Here is a 23,582-nt window from a genome sequence, read left to right as displayed (position 1 = left end):
CTTATGTGTGTAGGTCTTGCGGGCATGATTTACGAGGTGCCTTTCAAAAAGTCCTCTTTGTATAGCTCACCACTCGGGTGGAATATTTCCTGAGGTGCCAAGAATTCATAGCTTCATAATCGCACTCGCCCCACAGGGCTCTCTGGCCTCTGGCAGGCGCCTCCCCGGGGTGGCGGGGGGGAACCAGAGGGGCTTACTCCCAGGCCTCCTCATTTCAGCTCTTGCTCTGCTCCTTAGCAGCTCTGTGTCCTGGGGAACTTGACTTAACATCTTCAAACTTGCTTCTTCCTTTGACGAACGGGGTAGGGGTGACGTTGAAGGAGACAGTCATTGCTTGTACCTTTGCTGAGCATTTGTCGCATGGCAGAGTTCCCAATTCAGTAGGAAAGATACACAAGTGGAAAACTGCAAGGCAGGTGGCAAGAGCAACAATAAAAGGAGATGTGGGAGCTGTAGGGGACAGAGGACAGTACCGAGTGGGGACTGGGAAATCTGAGAGGACTTCCTGGAAAGAGGGGAACTTGTGCTGAGTCTCCATGATGAGTAGGGTTTGGACAAAGATGAGGGAAAAGGCATAAGAGGAAGCGCAGGGAAAGTCACAGACAGAAGGAGTTTAGAGGTGGAAGATGCTGTGCAAGTGGGCTCACAGTGGGAAACTGGAGAAGTGGCCGAGCCAGGCCACTGGAGCTTAGAAGCTGGGGCATGGGTTGTATAGAGAGATGGTGCACCACACAGTCTCGAGAGCCTGACTGCTGAGGTTCGAATCCTGCCCCAGACACTTACTAGCTCTGTGATACTGAGGACACTGTTTCACAAACCGTGCCTCAGTTTCCTTACCTACAAATGGGAATAATGACTAGGTCTACCACAAAGTAGATAGTAGTGAAAGTTTACTCAGTCTGACTCTTGGAAACCCATGGACTGTTTGTAGCCTGCCAGGCTCCTCTGTCAATGGGATTCTCTAGGCAAGAATACTGGATTGGGTTACCATTGCCTCCTCCAGGGGACCTTCCTGATCCAGGGATTGAACCCACATCTCCTGTGTCTCCTGCATTGTCAGGTCGATTGTTTACCACTGAGTCACCTGTGAAGCCCCTATTGTCTGATCTAGACAGCCACATAAGTCACAAATACAAAATGAGATTGGGGAGACAAGTCCTTTAAGATGTCCAAATGCTTTGTCTCCAAGAGCCCAGATATTTCCGTAGAGATAATCTTGGAAATCAATTGGACAAGCCTTTGTATAGGTGGAAACTAAAGATTGAAATGAGAGAACAATTCGCCCTTTAGGGCGAAGTTAGTAACAAAAGCAAAACTAGAATTGGGGCTCTGAATGTCTAGAGCTGAGATGACATATTTGGTTTTGAAGTCCCAGATTCAAATCCTAGTTCTATCACTTAGCTACATGGATCATGAGCAAGCTCTTCAGTGCTACTAACTCCCAGTTACTGCATTAGTTAAATGAGAACAACAACAGTGTTTCTGGAAGATGAGAGGAGCTGGGTGATTTGCTTAGTTCTCAGTAATGTTAGCCAAGATATTTTGCAGTGGAAAGGACATAGGCTCCAGAGTATGTTAGGGCAAGCCATTTCTTCTCTATGAGCCTCAGTTTCCTCATTTGTGAACTGGGGATAGAGATGCTTATTTTGTAGGACTGCTGCTCAGCTGCGGTGAAATTACTGCCATAAGCGTCTTAGTTCGCTTAATTGTCTCCTGCTCTTTCTCCGCCAAACGCAATGCTTCAGTGAGATGTGCAATGAGACAAAGGCGAGAGAATTCAGAAGGTGGAGCCACGAAGAGAAGGCTTGGGGGTGTTCAGAGGCTGAAGCGGGACGTGGGGTGAGAGACTGAAGGTGAGATTGCTGGGTAATACATTGCAGGCAATGGAGATTCATAAATCAAAGGCCAGGCATGCCCCCAAGCTTTGCCTGGAGGGGGAAAGCACAGGTCAGAGTGACCACTTTTCTCAAATACCGGAAATGAAATCCTCCTCCTTGGAGACAGGGCGCGGGCCCAGCAGGATGGGAAGCCGGAGGGGAAGGAGGGACAGCGCCCATTAATCTATCACTGTACCAGCAGGCGAGACTGAGACAGGGATGGCCTGTGACGGAGTCAGCGGCTGGGCTCGGATGCCGCTTCTCCGGGAACTATAGGACCTTAAGTGACTACTCTTCCCAGCACCATTACCCACTTCGCTGTTGACACAGTTATTGGACAGAAATCTAATTCTAAGGGAGCCATGGGATGGAACAAAAGAGGAGAGACAGCAAGGGAACATTTCCGTTGGCCTCTCTCCCTAATCTCTGTCTCCTTGAGCTAAGCTTAAGTCTCTGTGTTAGCTGACCTCAGGCTTGATGAGAGTCCATGGCGTGGCGCGGCTGCAACAAGGTGGAACCCCACCTCTGGAAGCAGAGAAGGCAGATTCAGGGAAATAAGATCTTCCATTTGAGCTGCCCCATCAGGCCACATCTGGAGAACCCCACTCGCTTCTGCTAAGAGTGATACATGCACACTGGAGCCAGATCGTGATGCCAAAGGCTGTCTCAAAAGCAAGTCTCCTGTGGAAGTGCTGCAAGTAGGACTCAAGTGTGTCCCTGAAGGGGGGCGGGCATTTAGGAAAACAGTTACGATGTTCTAGTAAATGAAAATAAGAGGGGAGAGCCCTGAGGATCAGGGATGACGATGATGACAGGCGACCGAGGACCCACCAGGTGCCAGAAACCTAGGTAACATTACCTTCGGTGACACAGGAGCATCCCATCGGCCTAAGGAAGTAATTGGGCAACTGGCTAAAATGTTTATACATATTTGTTTATAATTTAAAAAAAAGTAAGAAATCTAGTTGGTCTTTATTTAACAGAGGGGTAAATTAACGTGTGATAAATTCATATAATTGAAGGAACCTTTAAACAGCCGACATATGTGCATATGCATCCGTAGGAAACGACTTGTGCTATTAAGTGTAAATAGGCAGAAAACAGAGCAAAACAAATGTACTTGATCAACACAGCCAAGTGGACAGAAGCGGAACCATGTGGTCTATAGATGTCAACATATCCTTAAGTCTGAACCAGTTTCCTTACTCATGAGCATATCCATGTCAAGTCCATATCGATCTCTGGAGAAATATGTGCACACTGTTACCAATTTTATCTCTGGGTAGAGACTAGGAGTCCAGGGAACAACATTTTAGTTTGCAATTTTATATATATATATATACACCTGTCCCATTTACACATTACAGAATGAACAAGAATTACTTTTAGGACAAAATACAATAGAAGGCACTTCCGTTTTGAAACATGCACACATTTTTAAGCTGGTATGATGAATGTGTGTCATGAAGCCATGGTTTTCTGGCTTCCCAGTGGTTCACTGGGCTTACTTTCCAAATATCCACATCCAGTGTAGCCTCAGACCACCCCCATTAAACAGAAAATCAGAAGCTCGGGTACTGCCGTGTAAATATATTTCCTCAACACCAGGTTTGAAATACGATTTGTAAGGTGACTAGCAAAAATATTTACATTTGGCTTTGTGTCCTCCTTGTTCTCTCATAAGAAACCATGAGGCCTTCCAAGAACTCCTTTCTAAACTGATGGTAAGAATGACTAAATCTCAACAAACCCAAAAGTATTTCAGTTTGGAACAGATGGAAATTTCAACAACCTCAGATATGCAGATGATACCACCCTCATGGAAGAAAGAGAAGAGGAACTAAAGAGCCTCTTGATGAAGGTGAAAGAAGAGAGTAAAAAAAGCTGGCTTAAAATCCAGCATTCAGAAAAGTAAGATCATGGCCTCTGTTCCCATTACTTCATGGGAAATAGATGAGGAAACAATGGAAACAGCGGCAGGTTTTATTTTCTTGGGCTCCAAAATCACTGCACACGGTGACCGTAGCAATGAAGTTCAAAGACACTTGCTCTTTGGAAGAAAAGCTATGACAAAGCAAATTAAAAAGCAGAGACATCACTTTGCCAACAAAGGTCCATATAGTCAAAGCTATGGTTTTTCCATATGGATGTGAGAGTTGGACCATAAAGAAGGCTGAGCGCTGAAGAATTGATGCCTTCGAACGGTGGTGCTGGAGAAGACGCTTGCGAGTCTCTTGCACCGAAAGGAGATCAAACCAATCAATCCTAAAGAAAATCAACCCTGAATATTCACTGGAAGGACTGATGCTGAAGCTGAAGCTCCAATACTTTGGCCACCTGATGCGAAGAGCCAACTCATTAGAAAAGACCTTGATGCTGGGAAAGATTGAGGGCAGGATACGGGGTGACAGAGGATGAGATGGTTGGATGGCATTACTGACTAAATGGACATGAGTTTGAGCAAACTCTGGGAGATGGTGAAGGTCCAGAAAGACTGGTGTACAGCAGTCCATGGGGTCACAAGGAATCTGACACAATTTAGCAACTGAACAACAACAAGATAATTATGTACATTGCTATAATATTAGTCGGAGGATGTTCTGTGCGACATTTGTTCAAACTCATGGTGTGTCTTGCTCATATTTATCTATTCTAAGACACTGTCAATTTTAAGACATGCTATTGATTTAATAACAGCCTTTCAAGAAATGAAGAAAGAATGCAACGTAACGGGCACATCGATTGTGCACAATCCATCTTGATTTCTGAAATGTCAAAACATGCAGGAAAGAAAAAAGAAAATGCGTCTGAATTGATAGGAGTATGGTTCTAGGAGCCTAAGTTTGCTCTTGTTTCCAACATCCTAGAAATTCCAGGAGAGTGAATCCAAGATATCTAAGGAAAGAGCTAACATAATCTTGGACTAAAGAATGTATACTGACATCCCAGGCTTGAATATTTTCACAAAGAACAAAGCAACGACAATTCATAACATGTTCTAATCCTTTTCAGATGGGAAACGCTTCTTGTCTGGTTATGTTTAGAAACAGCCTAGAATGAATCAAGCCTGGAATGATTTCTGTTATCTATTAGCAGTGTCCGCCATGGAAACAACAGGGGCTGATAACAGAAATACAGTGTTTCTGCCATAAATGAGATGAAAAGACAACCCTCAGAATGGAAGAAAACAATAGCAAATGAAGCAAGTGACAACAGATTAATCTCCGAAACACACAAGCAGCTCATGCAGCTCAATGTCAGAAAAACAAACAACCCAATCGAAAAATGGGTAGAAGACCTAAGCAGACAATTCTTTGAAGAAGAAATACAGATGGCCAATAAACTCATGAGACAAGCTCAACACCATTCAAGATTAGAAAAATGCAAATCAAACCTACAGTCAGAATGGCCATCATCAAAAAATCGACAAACAATAAGTGCTGAAGAAGATGTGGAGAAAAGGGAACCCTTTGGCATAGTTGAGGGGAATGTAAACTGATATAGCCACTCTGGAGAGCAGTATGGAGATTTCTTTAAAAACTAGGAATAAAACTACCGTCAGTTCAGTTCAGTTCAGTTACTCAGTCTTGTCTGACTCTTTGCGACCCCATGAATCGCAGCACGCCAGGCCTCCCTGTCCATCACCATCTCCAGGAGTTCACTCAGACTCACATCCATCGAGTCAGTGATGCCATCCAGCCATCTCATCCTCAGTCGTCCCCTTCTCCTCCTGCCCCCAATCCCTCCCAGCATCAGAGTCTTTTCCAATGAGTCAACTCTTCACATGAGGTGGCCAAAGTACTGGAGCTTCAGCTTTAGCATCATTCCTTCCAAAGAAATCCCAGGGTTGATCTCCTTCAGAATGGACTGGTTGGATCTCCTTGCAGTCCAAGGGACTCTCAAGAGTCTTCTCCAACACCACAGTTCAAAAGCATCAATTCTTCAGCGCTCAGCCTTCTTCACAGTCCGACTCTCACATCCATACATGACCACTGGAAAAACCATAGCCTTGACTAGACAGACCTTTGTCGGCAAAGTAATGTCTCTGCTTTTGAATATACTATCTAGGTTGGTCATAACTTTTCTTCCAAGGAGTAAGCGTCTTTCAATTTCATGGCTGTAGTCACCATCTTCAGTGATTTTGGAGCCCCAAAAAATAAAGTCTGACACTGTTTCTACTGTTTCCCCATCTATTTCCCATGAAGTGATGGGACCAGATGCCATGATCTTCATTTTCTGAATGTTGAGCTTTAAGCCAACTTTTTCACTCTCCTCTTTCACTTTCATCAAGAGGCTTTTTAGCTCCTCTTCACTTTCTGCCATAAGGGTGGTGTCATCTGCATATCTGAGGTGATTGAGATTTCTCCCGGCAATCTTGATTCCAGCTTGTGTTTCTTCGAGTCCAGCGTTTCTCATGATGTACTCTGCATAGAAGTAAAATAAGCAGGGTGACAATGTACAGCCTTGAAGCACTCCTTTTCCTATTTGGAACCAGTCTGTTGTTCCATGTCCAGTTCTAACTGTTGCTTCTTGACCTGCATACAGATTTCTCAAGAGGCAGGTTAGGTAGTCTGGTATTCCCATCTCTTTCAGAATTTTCCACAGTTTATTGTGATCCACACAGTCAAAGGCTTTGGCGTAGTCAATAAAGCAGAAATACATGTTTTTCTGGAACTCTCTTGTTTTTTCCATGATCCAGCGGATGTTGGCAATTTGATCTCTGGTTCCTCTGCCTTTTCTAAAACCAGCTTGAACATCTGGAATTTCACGGTTCACGTATTGCTGAAGCCTGGCTTGGAGAATTTTGAGCATTACTTTACTAGCATGTGAGATGAGTCCAATTGTGCAGTAGTTTGAGCATTCTTTGGCATTGCCTTTCTTTGGGATTGGAATGGAAACTGACCTTTTCCAGTCCTGTGGCCACTGCTGAGTTTTCCAAACTTGCTGGCATATTGAGTGTAGCACTTTCACAGCATCATCTTTCAGGATTTGAAACAGCTCAACTGGAATTCCATCACCTCCACTAGCTTTGTTTGTAGTGATGCTTTCTAAGGCCCACTTGACTTCACATTCCAAGATGTCTGGCTCTAGATTAGTGATCACATCATCATGATTATCTGGGTCATGAAGATCTTTTTTGTACAGTTCTTCCGTGTATTCTTGCCACCTCTTCTTAATATCTTCTGCTTCTGTTAGGTCCAGACCATTTCTGTCCTTTATCGAGCCCATCTTTGCATGAAATGTTCACTTGGTATCTCTAATTTTCTTGAAGAGATCTCTAGTCTTTCCCATTCTGTTGTTTTTCTCTATTTCTTTGCATTGATAGCTGAAGGTTTTTTTTTATCTCTTCTTGCTATTCTTTGGAACTCTGCATTCAGATGCTTATATCTTTGCTCTTCTCCTTTGCTTTTCGCCTCTCTTCTTTTCACAGCTATTTGTAAGGCCTCCCCAGACAGCCATTTTGCTTTTTTGCATTTCTTTTCCATGGGGATGGTCTTAATCCCTGTCTCCTGTACAATGTCACGAACCTCATTCCATAGTTCATCAGGCACTTTATCTATCAGATCTAGACCCATAAATCTATTTCTCACTTCCACTGTATAATCATAAGGGATTTGACCCAGCAGTCCCACTATTGGGCATATATCCTGAGGAAACCATAATTCAAAAAAACACATGGGTACCCCATTGTTCACTGCAGCACTATTTACCCCAGCCAGGCCATGGAAGGCAATTTAGATGTCCATTGACAGAGGAGTGGATAAAGAAGCTGGGTACATAGATACGATGGAATATTACTCAGCCACAAAAAGGAATGAACTTGAGTCAGTTCTAGTGAGGTAGACAAACCCAGAGCCTATTATGCAGAGTGAAGTCCATCAGAAAGAGAAAAACAAATACCAGATATTAATACATAAAGATGGAATCTGGAAGAATGGTGCTGATGAAAGTATTTGCAGGGCAGGAATAGAGACACAGACAGAGAGAAGAGACTTGGGGACACAGCAGAGGAAGGAGAGGGTGGGGCAAATTCAGAGCAGCAGTAAAGACCATGCATTACCATATGCAAAATAACCAGTGAGAAGTGGCTGTATAACACAGGGAACTCAACCTAGGGCTCTGTGACAGCCCAGAAGGGTGGGGTAGGAGGGGTCCAAGAAGGTGGGGACATATGTATACTTATGATTGAGTCACACGGCAGAAATTTCTGCGTGGCAGAAATCAATACAACATTGTAAAGCAATTATCCTCTAGTTAAAGGAACATATATACTTATATAACTGAGTCCTAATATAAGAAAAGAAAGAGATTTTGAAAAATGCAGCAAATATTTTCAAATTAATGAATGTAAAAGTGATTTGTAAAATGTAAATAAAGCATTATATGATGTACAGAAAAACAGAAATATCTAGACATACATGTACTCTAGACAGATCAATTTCACTGAAACAAAATCTCTTCAAATGCTGACTCTCTTCTCTCTCTCCATCAGACATCCCTGAGAGGATTGAGCAGCTCAGGAGTGGTCAAGGGTGTTTGATTGGAGCAAATCTGACCCCTGACCACCTATAAGTGGCGTTTTTCAGGCCTCCTAATAGGAACCCTATGGCTGGGACAGCTGGGTGTCAGCCGGTCTTCTCTGAGCAGTTGTTTGCAGGAACCTGTGGTTGCCATGGGAACCAAGCTCCAGACACTGGCCTGATGGTTTTAGGTAGCAGTAAGAGTCACCCTCTTGTCACTAAACTTTATGGGGGTACCCAACCAAAGATCCATGGAGAAGCAGAGAACATTTGGGGGCTTGGTGGTTAGAGGCCAATGAAATCCTAACAGAGCTCATCTCATGATACGAGAGTGCTCCTGGGAAAAACTGTTACTGTCCTAGCCATCCTAGGTTCCTGAAGAACATGCCACGCTGGGCTAGAGGTGAAAGGACACTTCTGGTGTGTCTCTTCTCTGGTTTCTATGACCTTCAGGGCTGTCTGGTTCCCTGTCTTTGCAGCTGGAAGGGACCTTGGAGTCCAGCCCTTTTATGTTGCAAATGAGGCCCAGAGGGGAGAGGCAACTTGTCCAGGGTTACACAGCAAGCTGGTGATGAAGCTAGAACAGAAACCCAAGGCAGGGTCTTGCTCTTTCTCCTTTACACTTGGATGTTCTGCAGACTTGCTAACCTTTGAGAGGCATGGTACATCTACCCACATGGGTCCTCTCTTTAAAACACTGACCCAGCTTTTGGAAGAAAAATGACTCATGAATAGGCCTCATAAAGAGCCATTATGATATGACTTCAGCTGCCGTCTTCGGTCTTCCCTTCTCCTCCTCACCCCGAACTCTCCATTCCCCTGAGATTTGTCCTTCCTGACTGAAGTATATTCTCTTACCCTGCCCTCTCTCGCCCTTGGGGCTTCCCTGATGCCTCCGTGGCAAAGAATCTGCCTGCAGTGCAAGAGATGCAGGAGATGAGGAGATGCAGGAGATGAGGGTTCGATCCCTGGGTCAGGAAGGTCCCCTGGAGGAGGAGAAGGCAACCCTCTCCAGTATTATTGCCTAGAGAATTCCCTGGACAGAGGAGTCTGGTGGAATACAGTCCATAGGGTCACAAAGAGTCAGATAAAACTGAGTACACACACACACACACACACGCACACACACGCACACACACGCACACACACATGCACGCACACGCACACACGCACACACACACGCACACGCACACACGCACACACACGCACACACATGCATGCATGCACCCTTGCACTAGTTGCGCCTTCTAACGAGAGTACGCCTCCCCTCCCACCTTTAGGATTCCTGCTTATTCTGGACGTGTGAGCAGACACTCACTTTCCTCTCTAGGAATTCGTCCTTGAGCTCCAGGTCTGGATTAGCTGCATCAACAGCTGCATCTAGATCCTTGTCACTCAAAGCACGGTTTTTAAACCAGTAACACTAGTATCATCTAATAACTTGTTAGAAATGCAGACACTCAGGCCCATTCCAGGATGCTGAGTTGATCTAAATTTTAACTAGACCTCCAAGTGATTCTCCTGCACACGGAAGTTTGACAGACATTGCTCTAAAATGCGCTGCCCGCCCTCTTTATCGCATGCTTCTTGTGACATATTTCACTGTGTCTCCTTGCTGACCAGTCTTTTTCTCACTAGATGCTGAGCCTGTCAAAGATAGGAGCTGTCTTCTTCCCTGTTCTATCTCCAGCCCACAGCCCAAGGTCTGGCACATAGCAAGTACATTAAATGAATCAATGACTCTATAAATTAATAAGTGAGGGTCTCTTTAAGTCTCTTAATGTTGGCAAGCGCAATGCATTTCTTGATAATGTTATTTCAAAGCTAGAAAAATTTAGATTTTGTAGAGTTCAGTTGTTTCCAATTGTGATCCTTGATAGCTCAGGTAGACCTCATGGATCCTTGGGACTGGAGTGGGGAAGCTGAAGAGGAGACCCAGCAAGGGGGCTCCAAGTCACTGCCTCTAGCTCCTACCAGAACAGCTCTGTAGTCATCCGGCTTACACATCCACTCATCCCATTATCATTCAATAAGTCATGGTTTAGCACCTGAATGGATAGGACATAAAGTATAAGCTATAAATTGACATTGTGGTGGGGATAATATCCTAGAGATAACACATGCTGCTGCTGCTGCTAAGTCACATGAGTAAACACACAAGTGGACTTCCTTGGTGGCTCAGTAGGTAAAGAATCTATCTGCCAGTGTAGGAGACACAGAAGACATGGGTTCTATCCCCAGGTTGGGAAGACCCCCTGCAGAAGGAAATGGCAACCCACCCCAGTATTCTTGCCTGGGAAATCCCATGGATAGAGGAACCTGGCAGGCTACAGTCCACAGGGTCACGAGAGTCAGACATGACTAAGTGACTAAACCACCACCACCATGAAATAGATAAGCAATATAAGATACTAAAACTAGTAGCTACAACACGGAAAATTAAAACCTGAGGGTGTGACAGAGTGGAAATTTTAGAGGGTTCCCTGAGGAGGTGGCATTCTAGCTGAGAGCTGGGGCTCTGTGTAAGCTTTATTTAGAAAACAGATTTTTCACTGCTTAAAAAAAAAAAAAGAAAAGAAAGAAAGCACCGCTATCATTTTATAGATGAAGATACTCAGGCCCAGAGAGGCCAAGACTGCCTGGTGAGTTTATTAGCAGGGCCAGGACGGACCAGGACGGACCAGGATGCAGCTGTCTCGGTTCCCGCTCATGCCAGCGTAGGACATCAGGGAAACCTCAGATTCCCTCCAGAGACTAGAAAGCCCTAAGAAGGAGGAAGCTGGGTGGCACAGGCTGGGGGTTGGCACACAGTGGCTGGTGACCACCTGGCTGGAGGTGAGCAGGTTATCACTGTCCATTACTGAGTGGGTTGTTCCTCCTCTTTGAGTAACCAGAAAGGCTTTCCAGAAGATTGATGTCCTGGAGGGTCTTAAAGCATCCCAGAAGATGATAAAGACAAAGTTGAGAGTGAAGCTCTGGTTTAGTTTCCACCCAAATTCCCTGAAGCCTGTGGGAAAGCCCAATGAAGGGAGAACGCCTTTCCCCGTGCCTGGGCAAGATGGTAGCCGAGGTGACTCATACCGCAGCTTTCATCTGAAGCTCTGTGCTCCTGTCTGTCTGTCTGCTCTCTTTTAGCTTTTATCTGACAGAGAGAGAGACAGTTACAAACCCAGGATCCAGCAGAACAGATAAGGTCTGCCCCGGGGAAAGACCCCTTTTATCCCTCGACCAAGCCTTGAAGTCTTCAAAGGTTACTGCACATTTCGCAAGGGCTCAGGTGAAAGCTCAGGGCAGAAGCAGACCCCACAGCAAACTCTGTGTGCCTCCATGCAGCTCATTTAACCCCGTGGGGCCTCCAATTCCTTTCCATTCATAAAATGGGGAGGATACCCTATTTTGTCTGTTTTACAGGGTAATTTTAAAGCTATTTAAAGCGTTACACTCTGCCCACTAAGTATTTCAGAAAGTCCTGCAATTCTCTCCAGTACCACTGACACAATCCTGGCCTGGAGCACCGCCCTCTGTCTCCTGGATTTAGTATCACAACAGCCTCTGGGGCCTCCCTGCCTCCCTCTGGTCAGGACTGCTCTAGTCCAGGCTGCCAGAGGCTGTCAGAGGGATCTTTTTCCCTTGAAGATCTGATAACATCTCCCCCTGTGAAAAACACTTGAAAAGCTTCCCATTACCCTAGAGAGATAATCCAAACTCTTTAACCCTACTTAAAGGGCATTCGGAACTGGCCTCTGCTGACCTCTCCTGTCTTATCTCTTCTCACTCCTGCTGTTACACGCTTTGGTCCGACCCGACTGCACAGAAATTCCTCCAGTCCCTCCACACATAGTGTTTACCGAAGTGTGGAAGGGCTCCTCCTGGGGCAGGAGAAAGGATTTTAGGTGGTACTCAGGAAGATCACACGTCCAGTATTAAACAACAATGAATCACAATGGGGAAAAGCATTTAGATTCCCTTCTTCAATCCCTTGCCCTCCTCCAGATTACTTTCAGAAGGAAAGGTTTAATTCGGGACTGTGTTTTAAAGTACTTCTCTAACACTCACTAATCTTCCCTTTTAAAAGGAAAGCCTCAGGCTCTGCGAGGCTTAAACTGCATTGTTTTCTGGTATTTTGCTTTTCTTCCATTGTACTGAATGCTTAAGTTTAATTTTTATTAAAGGTAGACAGTGCTCGTTTTCCCTTTACACAGTGATACAGTGCTTTCTTTTCAAATATACTTGCAATAAGTGGGCCTATGGACAAAATAGACAATAAAGTGCAGATGGTATGGAAATACGGTAAAAATCATAAAGTGAAAGTGTTAGTCGCTCAGTCATGTCTGACTCTTTGCGACCCTTTGGACTGCAGCCCGCCAGGCTTCTCTGTCCATGGGATTCTCCAGGAAAGAATATTGGAGTGGGCTGCCATTCCTTTTCCAGGGGATCTTCCCCAACCCAGGTATGGAACCCAGGTCTCCCGCGTGGCAGGCACACTTTTTACCAGCTGAGCCACTAGGGAAGTCCACAAAAATCTAAAGGTGGAGGCAAATGATAAATTCAAAATTTATGAGGTTTAAACCCCTGCTCTACGTAGTGTTACACCTTGGAACATTTCACAGGCTACTCCTTTGGCCCCAGACCCTCCGGTCTTCTTCTTCCACGTGCCTGACCCCAACTCACCCTGTAGGCCTCCCAGTCTCAGTTCTTGGGTGGGCTTTACTGAGTTACCCAGGCTGGGTGCCTATGCCTCGCCTCCCCAAAGGGCTCCTCTCTGTCCTTTTGACCCTTATTACTCCTATTCTATTTTTTTTAATTGGAAGAAAATTGCTTTACAATGTTGTATTGGTTTCATCTCCTCTCCTTCTTGGACTTCCCTGGTGGCTCAGATGGTAAAGCGTCTGTCTACAATGCGAGAAACCTGGGTTTGATCCCTGGGTTGGGAAGATTCCCTGGAGAAGGAAATGGCAACCCACTCCAGTACTCTTGCCTTGAAAATCCCATGGATGGAGGAGCTTGGTGCAGGCTACTGTCCATGGGGTCGCAAAGAGTCGGGCATGACTGAGCGACTTCACTTTCACTTTCTCCTTGAGTCTCTTCCCCTGCTTCCCATTCCACCCCCCTAGGTCGTCACAGAGCATGAGGCTGGACTCCCCGTGTTATACAGCAGCTATCTATTTTACACATGATAGCGCATATATGTCAGTGCTCCTTTTTCAGTTTGTCCCATCCTCTCCTTCCCCGGCTGTGTACACAGGTCTTTTCTCTATGTCTGCATCTCCATTCCTTCCCTGCAAAACGGCTCATCAGTACTATTTGTCTAGATTCCATATATATGCATTAGTATACGATATTTGTTTTTCCTGTTCTTTGCAACTGCTTAATTATGTGCAACAGTGAGCTACACGTAGGTAGGGACTGCTTCTGCCTTTTTAACAATGCATGATCAACAACCAACCTAAAAAGGGGGCTGTTAAGTCTGTGCTGAATAGATGAATGGATGTCACTGTTGGGTGCAGGATATGAAACACAGCCCCCCGCCACCCCCCGCCCACTGCACATACTACTTCAGGAAGCTTCAGAAGCTAGTGACTGTGTGTCACTTATGGGTGATTCCTCTATAGCACCTATCACTGTGGCTGGCATAGTCACTGCTGGTGACCAAAAAAAAAAAAAAAATCACGCCTTAATACATGTTGAATTTATGAATGCATTTAGTTATGGTCATTAATGGACTTTATTCCAGGAAAGAAAAAAAAAGCCAACTCGGATTTCTTATGAAAGGGAAGGAAAATCCCTAGATTAGGGTCCATGACCCTGCCGCCTGCTCCTCTATGATGTTGGTTAGTTGATGATGGAGGCTACGTTTTCCATTTCTAAAACTGAAAGTGGAAGGTGAGGGGACTGACTGAAAGTGCACTGAAGTCTCTCTCTTATCCGACATTCCAGAAGTCCAAGAAGCTAAAATTCCGAGATTCTTTCATTCTCCTTACCCGCTTCCCACCTTGAGTCCTGACATGACTTAGTGACTGCCTCCTTTCTTTGTTTCATAAAGCCCATTATCAGCCTATGGAGAAAAGGCTCCAGTAAGGTCCAATGGGAACAGGGAGAGTGTACTGCCCCGCTCACACTCAGGCGCCCGCGTACCTGGGCCCCAGCTCATCCTCGCTCCTCCAGACAAAGTCGCCGAACTTCTCGTAGTGTGAGTTGTAGTGGTGCTGGACGCGGAACAGCATGGAGGCCGAGACTTCCATCAGCGTGTTGTAGGCGGCCTGCTGCTCCTTGCCGCTTGTGTACCCATTGTACAGATTGTAGATCTTGTCAGCTATCTCTGGGGGAGAGGAGGAGGTGTAGGCACAGATCACGGGACGGTAGGAAAAGGGGAGGACGGAGGCATACCTCACAACTAGGAAGGCGTATTCAAGCAGCAGTTCACCTGTGTGGACTCTGGGGCAAATAAACCTTTATTCCATCCTGACTATGTCATTGACCAGTTGTATTCCATTTTCTTATCTATCAGTTGGAGATAATAATCCACACACAGGAGGGGCATTGGGAGGACTAAATTAAAAGGTGGATGTAAAGCTCCTGACACGGGGTCTGGCACAAAGTTAGTGCTTATGGTTCTGCTCGTTAACATAAGGTCTGTGCCTTTGATTTAACAGAAAATTCCAAGCAAGCACAGAGGCTTCCGGTGAGTGTCTTGAGCTCATCTCAATGGTCTGCTTCTATCTCCCCTCTGCAATATTTCCAACATATTTCTGTGATCAGGTCTAACAACTCTTCATTCGAAAATCTTTCAAAGAAAAATCTAGACTCTTTGGCTTGCCATTCATGGCAACTGCTGCTCTCTCAGTTATCCCTGCTTAACTGATGTAACTGAAATTCATTATGGGCTGCTCTCTCGAATAGAAGGCACATTCTTTCACCTTTTAACTTTGAACAAAATTTATGTGTGCCCCCATGTCACTGCTTAACAACGATTGCCTCCCAGAGAACTTGAGGGACTTGAGTTCAGGATGGGAGCATCATTTACTTTCTAGGGTTTTCTACTCTGATTTTAATTGTTCTTTAAAAAAAAAAAATGTTCATGTGACCTTTTAAAATAATAATAATAATAATAATAAATTACCAGGAATCCATCTCAAATTCCCTCTCTTTTAATAAGACTCAATATCTCAGTGTCTCCTCTTATCTGGTACGCAGCGTCATCATTAAGCTTATGACTGAGCCATCTGAAGAAATGTCTCTCTCTGCCCCCCTAGAATGGAAACTCCTGAAAGATGGAGAGCATGTCTGTTCTACACTGCTTGTACCAGGGCTCTTGGAAAATATTTGCTCACCTTGAACTGAAGCACATCAGGACTCATGAGCTACCATCACATCTTTGTAGAAATTGTATCTACATGTGGTCTAAGAACTAAGTATATGGTGGATCTGATTTATTGTTTTGTTTTGTTTTTTTTCTTTCAGGTGTTTTGTCTAATGTTTATAATTTCATAGACCTGGAACACGCATGCTGATTCTGACGGATAGTTACTGACTGCAGCTCTTTGCTGAGAATTCTGAGGCCACCCCTGGGCTAGATGGGAAGGTGTGCTGTGATCAGCTAACGATGTCTGCCATGATCAGCTAATGATATCTGCCGTGATCAGCTAATGATGTCTGCCACAGGTACAGCAAAGTCTAGTGGTCCTCCGCGTGCCACCTACTTGCCAGCCCCAGGGCACGCTGAAGTGGAAGAAAGGGATTGGTTTCAAAGCCTAGGCCAAGGGGCAGAACACAGTCACACGGTTCTGACTCTCCACCACTCCTTTCCTCCAAGCCAGGACACATTCTATAAAAGAGGAGCATGTCTGTACACTGGCAAAGATATTGCCGGCCAGTCTCAATTTCCTTCGTGGCCTTGCTTCATTTAGCTCCAGGTTCTCCCTCCAGTCCTTCGGCTTTCTTCTCCCTGCGCCAATACGTGTGTGTGTGAGAGGCAGAAAAGGAGTGGTGGATAGTGACTGGCGGGTGCAGGATTTAGAGGCTGAAAATATGGGAAGGACCCTGGAAGTGAAGAAAATGGGACGGGGGCGGGGGGTCACCTACCTTCTGCCTTGTTGTCATCCACCAGGGGACAGGCGGTTCTCAGGGTCACTGTGCTGAGCTCGGAGTGCCTCCCTCGTGTATCCACCGCGTAGAGAGTGAACCTGTGGTACAACAAGAAAAGAGAGCGCAAGGCTGTGACTTCAGAGCAAAAAGCCCTGGAAGCTGCAAGGAGGAGCGCAGGAGTGATGGTGGAAGGAACTCGGGGATGATCCAGCTGCAGGAGGAATGATCTGGAAAGAAAAAAAAAAGACGGTCACTAAGTGTGTATCAAAAACCAACTGATTGCTGGGCATTTTGCACTTAATCTCTTCATTTACTAGAGAAGGAAATGGCAACCCACTCCAGTACTCTTGCCTGGAAAATCCCACGGATGGAGGAGCCTGGTAGGCTATAGTCCATGGGGTCATGAAGACTTGGACATGATTGAGCGACTTCACTTCCTTTCTTTCTTTCTTGATTTACAAGTAGCAAGGCTAGAAGGCAGGGGTCCTCATCACTTGTATTTCACCAATGAGAAAACAGACTTATTTGTGTATTTTCAGGTGGTCTCACACTTATTAGGGGGCAGAGCAGTCTGAGTCAAGTCCAGAAGTAAACCCTGATGCTATCTGCTATGACTCTGTATACTCATTTAGATACTCTTTCATTCATTCATTTAACAAATACTAGCTGAGCATTAACTACATGCCAGGAATTACTTTAGGAGCTAAGATGACAAAGATGAGCAAGAGAGTCAAGGTCCTTGCTTGCATAAAGCTAAACAAAACATAAGTGAAAAATTAGACAATGGTGCATATGAGAAAGAATGTAACAGGACCACGCAGCAAAGCCTGAAGTGCAGGGGGGTGTGGGTGCTTTAGACAGGTGTGTCCTGAAAGGCCTTCTTGTTGAGCAGTTTGAACTGGGACCTAAAAATGAGAAGGAGCTGGCTTATGGGAGGAAGACCTGGGGGAAAGAGCATTCCAGGCAGAAAGACCAGTAAGTGCACAGTTCTTGAGGAGAGAATGAGCCAGACTGTTGAAGGAATAGAGAGCTGGTGTGGCTGTAGCAAAGAGAGATGATGGGGACCTAGTGGGCCATGATAGGAAGTCTGGGAGTTAGTCCAGGTACAAGGCATGTCCCCAACTTTCAGTGTTGGCACCTGCAGCTCCATGATGGACAAGGAGGGTGGGGCAAGCAGTCTGTGTGGTATTAGAGAGAGAGAACTGGTAAACCATGGACATGGTGGAGTCAGGTCCAGTCCCAGAGGAGACACCGGCCTCTGGTCTACTTTGGGAAGGCTCTCTGACGCTTCATACCTCCAGATCTCCAAGTTCTGAAATTAAATAAAGCCAAAAGAGTGAATAAACTTTCAAGAGGAGATCATCCTTGGAGGCCAGTGACAACCTGAACAGAAGTGAGAAGGGCTAAGCGTCTGAGTACCCTATCTTTGCTGCGCCACCCTCCTTCACCAGCCTTCACGGGTAGGAGCAGGAGTGTGGAGTGGGAACAGGGGCTCCCTGGGTCAAGCACAAGAAACTACAGTCCCAGGGGTCTGATTTCCTTTCCTCCTTCTCCAAAACCTCAACTTGCCTCATGCTATGTGTGTGCTAAGTCGCTTCAGTTGTGTCTGACTCTGCGACCCCAAGGACTATAGTCCACCAGGCTCCTCTGTGCATGGGATTTTCCAGGCAAGAACACTGGAGTGGGTAGCCATGCCCTCCTCCAGGGCATCTTCCCGACCCAGGGACTGAGCCCACGTCTCTTAGGTCCCCTGCATTGGCAGGCAGGCTCTAGTGCCACCAGAGGTCGTAACACTACAATTGCCACGTTACAGAATGGTGAGCCCTGACTGACTGCTCATATTAGGCAGCCAATATATATGAGTTGGGTCTCCAAATTAACTATGTGCAAAGTTCTTAACATGTGCCAAACACTGACCTATGCAGTTCATAGGTATTACCGTATGTATAGCATTACCCCAGATGATCCTCAAAGATAGCTACTATTATTCTCTTTATGTCATACACAAGGCTCAGGGAGAGAAAGCAACTTGCCCAGAACCATATAGTAATTACTGGGACTGGAAATTAAGTCGAGGTGTGTTTGAGTCCAAAGCCCAAGCGTTGATCCACTATCAGCTACTGTCTTCTGCTAAAGGTCTGTGGATGTCACCTCTGAACAAATACAATTCCACTAGGTGCACTTGCCAAATTCCAGCTATGTTGAAACAGTGCCATTTCACATGTTTTTCTAATCTTATGAAAACCTGAGAAAATAATCACCCACATTATCTTCATCTTTCAGAAGAGGAAACTGAAGATGAAAAAGTTAGGCAATTTGTCCAAAGTCAGAGTCAGACAATGAAGGAACCAGGACCTGTTCCCTGGTTTGTCTCCCTCTGAAAGCTGGACGCTCTGTGCTCTCAGATCTGCTTTGATGCTGCGGGTCCACACGGCAGCTCAGACGGTCAGGACTTGGGACTCTCACAGCCCCTCTCAGCTTAACACCTCATGGCTTGATAATGCAAAGGTGGTTTTCGTAAAAGGGGCTATGCATCAGAACTTCTTGGTGCAAGGGTCACAGTAAGCAGAAGCCAGTATCTTTCTGGAGAAAAGACTGCTTGTCTTCTTTGTGTGTTAAAATCTCCTTCTAAACAATAACGCATTTTCTCTTTTGAAGAGCAGTGATAGGTACTCATGCCATCCCGAGAATGTGTGTCTGATTTATTCCTTGATATTGATTGTGAGCTTCACTGTAATTCAGACAGTGCCATAACATCCTCCTGAGTTTTCTAGGAAGTGTCGGTGCACGTGGGGATCCCTCAGTCCATCGTGCTGGTCTGTGTTTAAGAGGCTATGAGCGGGGCTGACAGCAAGGCCCAGACCCATATATGCCCCACATTCTTTGCTACTATGATTCACTGGCACTAGGCCCATGACAGACCCATGGAGACACCTCCCAGTCCTAGAGGAGTGTCCGCACTAACCTGTCCTACCAGGCTGCTGCCATGGCGACTGAGGTGAGGGGTCCAGCAGGGGACAGGTCACCCAGAGCCCAGAAGCAGCCTTGTAGCCCAATCACTGTCTACTCAAACCTCAGCTCTGAGGTTCACGAGATGTGTGACCTTGGGCGAGTTGATTATCCTCTCTGAGCCTCTGTCTGAAATGTAAAACAAGGGAAACAAGTTCCTCCCTGCAGCATTGCTGGTCCCAGTGCAGGAAGCCTCGTTCAGAGCCTGAATATCCCGTGAGGCACGGCTGCTGTCTAGGACGTGCTCATCAGTGCCTGTCCTCTACATGCATATTCCAGTTAATCTTTGAAATATTTCACTCGGGTGGGATTGCTTGCATTTTATCGATAAGGATGCTGGTTCTAAAGAGGTCAAATAATTGATCTATTTTTACATATTAACTAAGCAGCAGTGAGGCCTGTCTGTATTCAAAGATGATGTTCTTCAGTTCAGTTCAGTTCAGTCGTTCAGTCGTGTCCGACTCTTTGCGACCCCATGAACTGCAGCACGCCAGGCCTCCCTGTCCATCACCAACTCCCGGAGTTCACTCAGACTCACGTCCATCGAGACGGTGATGCCATCCAGCCATGTCATCCTCTGTGGTCCCCTTCTCCTCCTGCCCTCAATCCTTCCCAAAATCAGGGTCGTTTCAAATGAGTCATACTATATTATCAGATCTGATTTCACCTTTTATGTTTCATCAGCTAGCTTGGAGTGCTAACAAGTGTGGGTCTAAACTTCACATGTGTGACTTTAGAGACCTAAATATGGAAGATTTTGGCCCCGTCTTCAGACAGAAGCCCAACTATCCATCTGCTTTCTGGGTCTTTGGGCTTCAGCCTTTGTCATGAGAACAATAGCACTTGATATGTGGACATCATCTCTCTCCACCTGTTACATCTCAGCACTGTGAGCAGAGCTCTGTTCCAGCCCTTACTATATCCAGTCATTGTCTCAGTCAAGGGAAGCAGAAGGTGGCGGAGGAGGAAGTCTGGTCTTGGAGATGGCCAGGTGTGGGTTCGTTTTCCATTCCATTCCCTTGCTGTGTGACAGCGGACGAGTCACTCACCCCTCTGTGCTTAGGTCACCTCTCTGCATCTCGCGTCTGGGATGGGGAAGCTGCTGTCCACTTCCTAGGTCAATGTGGATGAATGTGAAATACAAGTGTTTAACGAGGTGAGTTCTGACTAAGGAGCCTTGCCGAAGGGCTGGAAGCAAGATCATAGTGAAACTTGAGGATGTGAGAATAAGCAAGGGGCAAGGACAGAGGGAAGGACGGCCTTTCATGCCATGCCGTAAGCACTGGCTACATACACGACATCTAGAAAGTGGCAGAGGCAGACACCAAACCCTGGCCTGCAGCTCGGGTGCAGAGACATCCTGGCACTGAACACAGAACTAGGAACATGAAAGGCACTCTTAACTATGTGAGTAAGTGGATGAACTTGAGCATACCACACCTCATTGCTGAATTTCCATTTCTGCATCAGCAAAATGGGGATAACTGTACAGACAGCCTGTGGCAGTCTCAAGGATTACACAGAGTGACGCCTGAAAAGTGGCTTGTAAGTTGCAGACTTTTATAAAGGTCATATAAAGAGCACGTATTTGGGCAAGAGTACTTTCTTGGAGTAGAGGAGAAAGAGAGACATTTCATCTGAGGGGAACATGGAAGGCTGTAGTTAATGAAATATGTGAATGAACCTCCAAATGTGAGGAGTTGGAAAAAAACTTAAACACTGCTTTTCCCTTGGCAACTTATGTTTCCAAGGTGTTCTTGTAATATATTTCCTCCATCAAGAGGGTCCGGCATTACCTCCCTGCTTAGCCAAGCAGCATGCTGGGAAAGAGGTAGTCTTAGGTTTTCAAATGATAAAATCTGGGTAGAATCTTGCTTCCCCTATTGCCAGCTGAGTATTCTTGGGAAGTCACTTCCCTGTCTCTGAGCCTCAGTCTCTGCATCTGTCAAACAGGGTGAAATTAACTGTATCTCACAAGTTCAGGACCAGAGCCAGTGATGTTAATGATTGTGGCCCAGCCTGGTTTAATCTTTGTTGCCTAAAAGGTAGTTTCTGTTTGTGTTAGCAGAGTGACCCAACGTGTCAGTAGAGGTCTCAGGATGGAGGAGTCTTCGGGCCACCCTGCCAGTGGGGGTGGAGCGGGGGAGAAAGAGGAAGATGTTAGCTTCATGGGCCTGGGTCAGAAGTCACAAGGCCATGCGCTCTCTGCCTGTCTCAGCGGTAATTGTAGAACCGTTCCAGAGCCACATCTGAAAGCTGTTAGGGGACCAGGCAGCCCTGGAGGGGCTCTTTGCGAGGGGAAGAAAGTGACAGCTCCTGATGTGGGGAAGGAGGAGAGAATGAGAAGGGAGAGAGACTGAGAAAGATACACACGTGCACACCCAGAAAGCAGAGTGGAAAGGGGGAGAAGGCACAGTCAGAGCCTGTGTTCCTCTGGGGTCGGAAGGCTGCTGGCGACCTCGGCTTGGTTCTTTCATCTTGACCTGTGCAGGTGGGCTGAGACCCACTGATAATGTGAACTAGAATGCCTGCTGTTGTTCGGTCGTGTCTGACTCTTTGTGACCCTATTACCTGCAGCACGCCAGCCTTCCCTGTCCCACTATCTCCTGGAGTTGACTCAAACTCAAATTCATTGAGGGCAGGAGGAGAAGGAGATGACAGAGGAGGAGAAGGGGAGGGGAGCACTCCTGAGCCATCACCAAGCTCTACAACCTCATTTTACAGGTGGGGGGACCACGGCCTGGAGAGGAAACAGACTTGCCCAAGGACCTGCTGCCAATCAGTTCAGAATAAAGGCCCTGGCTTTCCTGACCCCTCCTCTAGTGCTCCTTCTCCACGCCACCTTGCTTTTTGCACAGCTGACTGAGTGGGGCCCAGCTGCCCCTCTGGGATAATCACAGAAGAGGTGGCTCCAAGGATCAAGTGGGATGGGCCATTTAGGAGCCTGGAACCCCAGCCTCAAATCCTTGCTACTCCTTCCTGTGACTTTGTTTCAGGGGAAAGAACACTGGCCAAGGCGGTTGACAATTGAGTTCACGTCCCAGAGACTGTGGGTTGTGAGATCACAGATCAATCCGGTTTCAGTGTATCAGTATTTCAATGAGTGGGGACGTACCTTGGGACTGACTACTCAAATGCAAAGTATTTTTCAATGTTTCTTTACCACCTTCAGGGCAAAGCACAAACTCCTTACCCCGGGCCCCTGTGACTCCTTGATGTCCCTCCCTTTGACACTATCTGTTTGGGACTCTTATCACTGAGTCTCAAACTCTGGCCACAGATCCAGCCTTGTTGACTGGTCTCCACTGCCTATCCTGTTTCACAGTGGAACCATATCCAGCTGCTAACGGATCTCACCTTTGTCTTTGCACACACCGCCCCCTTCATCAGGGCCCCCTACTCCTTCTCCACTTAACCTCCTCCACCTTGTCCTTGGAACATCAGTCAGCCCTCATCTCCTCCACCCACCCTCCCTGTATAGTGCCAGGTCCTGGCCCATCTGGCATGACTGGGTTGGTGCCCAGACAATTCTCTCATGCCCGCATGAGTGTGTGAGTGTCTTCAGAACCAGAACAGGGCTCTGCCCATCTCTCTGCCTGATGCTCCACCTGGTGCTCAGCAAACACTGTTAAATGAATGACTGACTGAACAAGTAACTCAGTCAACTGTAAGGCACCAATAGTGATTCCACTGTCTAGAAATCAAGTTTCCCCATCTGTCAAAATGAGCAAAATGTGAATAGATTAAAAGGTCATTAAAGGGGACAGAATAACAGTGGCCCAAAGCACGGCCTTGGAATCAGGCCATTCAGGTTTAAGTCCTAGCTCTCCATTTCTTATTTATGTGAGGCCTTGCCTCAGTTAACTCACCTGGAAAATAGGAATCATAATATTAAAACCCACTAAATGGGGTCGTTGTTGAATTGCTCACCATGATGCCTGGCACATTAGCAGTCAACGAGAGCGAGCTGTGGGCATCATCAATATTACTGTCACTATTATTAAGCCACTGCCCAAGGCTCTGATGCCCTCCCCCTACACCCAGAATAAGCTCTCCTAGTGGAGACCACCAGAGGGTAGGTGGAGAGGAA

At 46.3% G+C, this 23,582-nt stretch overlaps 1 protein-coding gene across 4 annotated transcripts in view; it reads right to left on the bottom strand.

Moving 5' to 3' along the window:
- ASTN2 (astrotactin 2) overlaps window positions 1-23,582 on the bottom strand; it is a 1,128,670-nt gene that overhangs the window by 3,022 nt on the left and 1,102,066 nt on the right. For all 4 annotated transcript variants that reach the window (XM_069573835.1, XM_069573834.1, XM_069573832.1 and 1 more), the window contains 2 exons: window positions 16,481-16,581; window positions 14,534-14,717 (listed from right to left, as the gene is read on the bottom strand). In XM_069573835.1, the coding sequence (XP_069429936.1) occupies window positions 14,534-14,717; window positions 16,481-16,581 (285 nt within the window). The remainder of the gene's footprint in view (window positions 1-14,533; window positions 14,718-16,480; window positions 16,582-23,582) is intronic.

The sequence above is a fragment of the Ovis canadensis genome, chromosome 2, assembly GCF_042477335.2.
Source record: "Ovis canadensis isolate MfBH-ARS-UI-01 breed Bighorn chromosome 2, ARS-UI_OviCan_v2, whole genome shotgun sequence".
In the NCBI taxonomy this organism is placed as follows: domain Eukaryota; kingdom Metazoa; phylum Chordata; class Mammalia; order Artiodactyla; family Bovidae; genus Ovis; species Ovis canadensis.
Note: the sequence above shows the minus strand (reverse complement) of the source record. Positions and strands in the feature narration are given on the sequence as shown.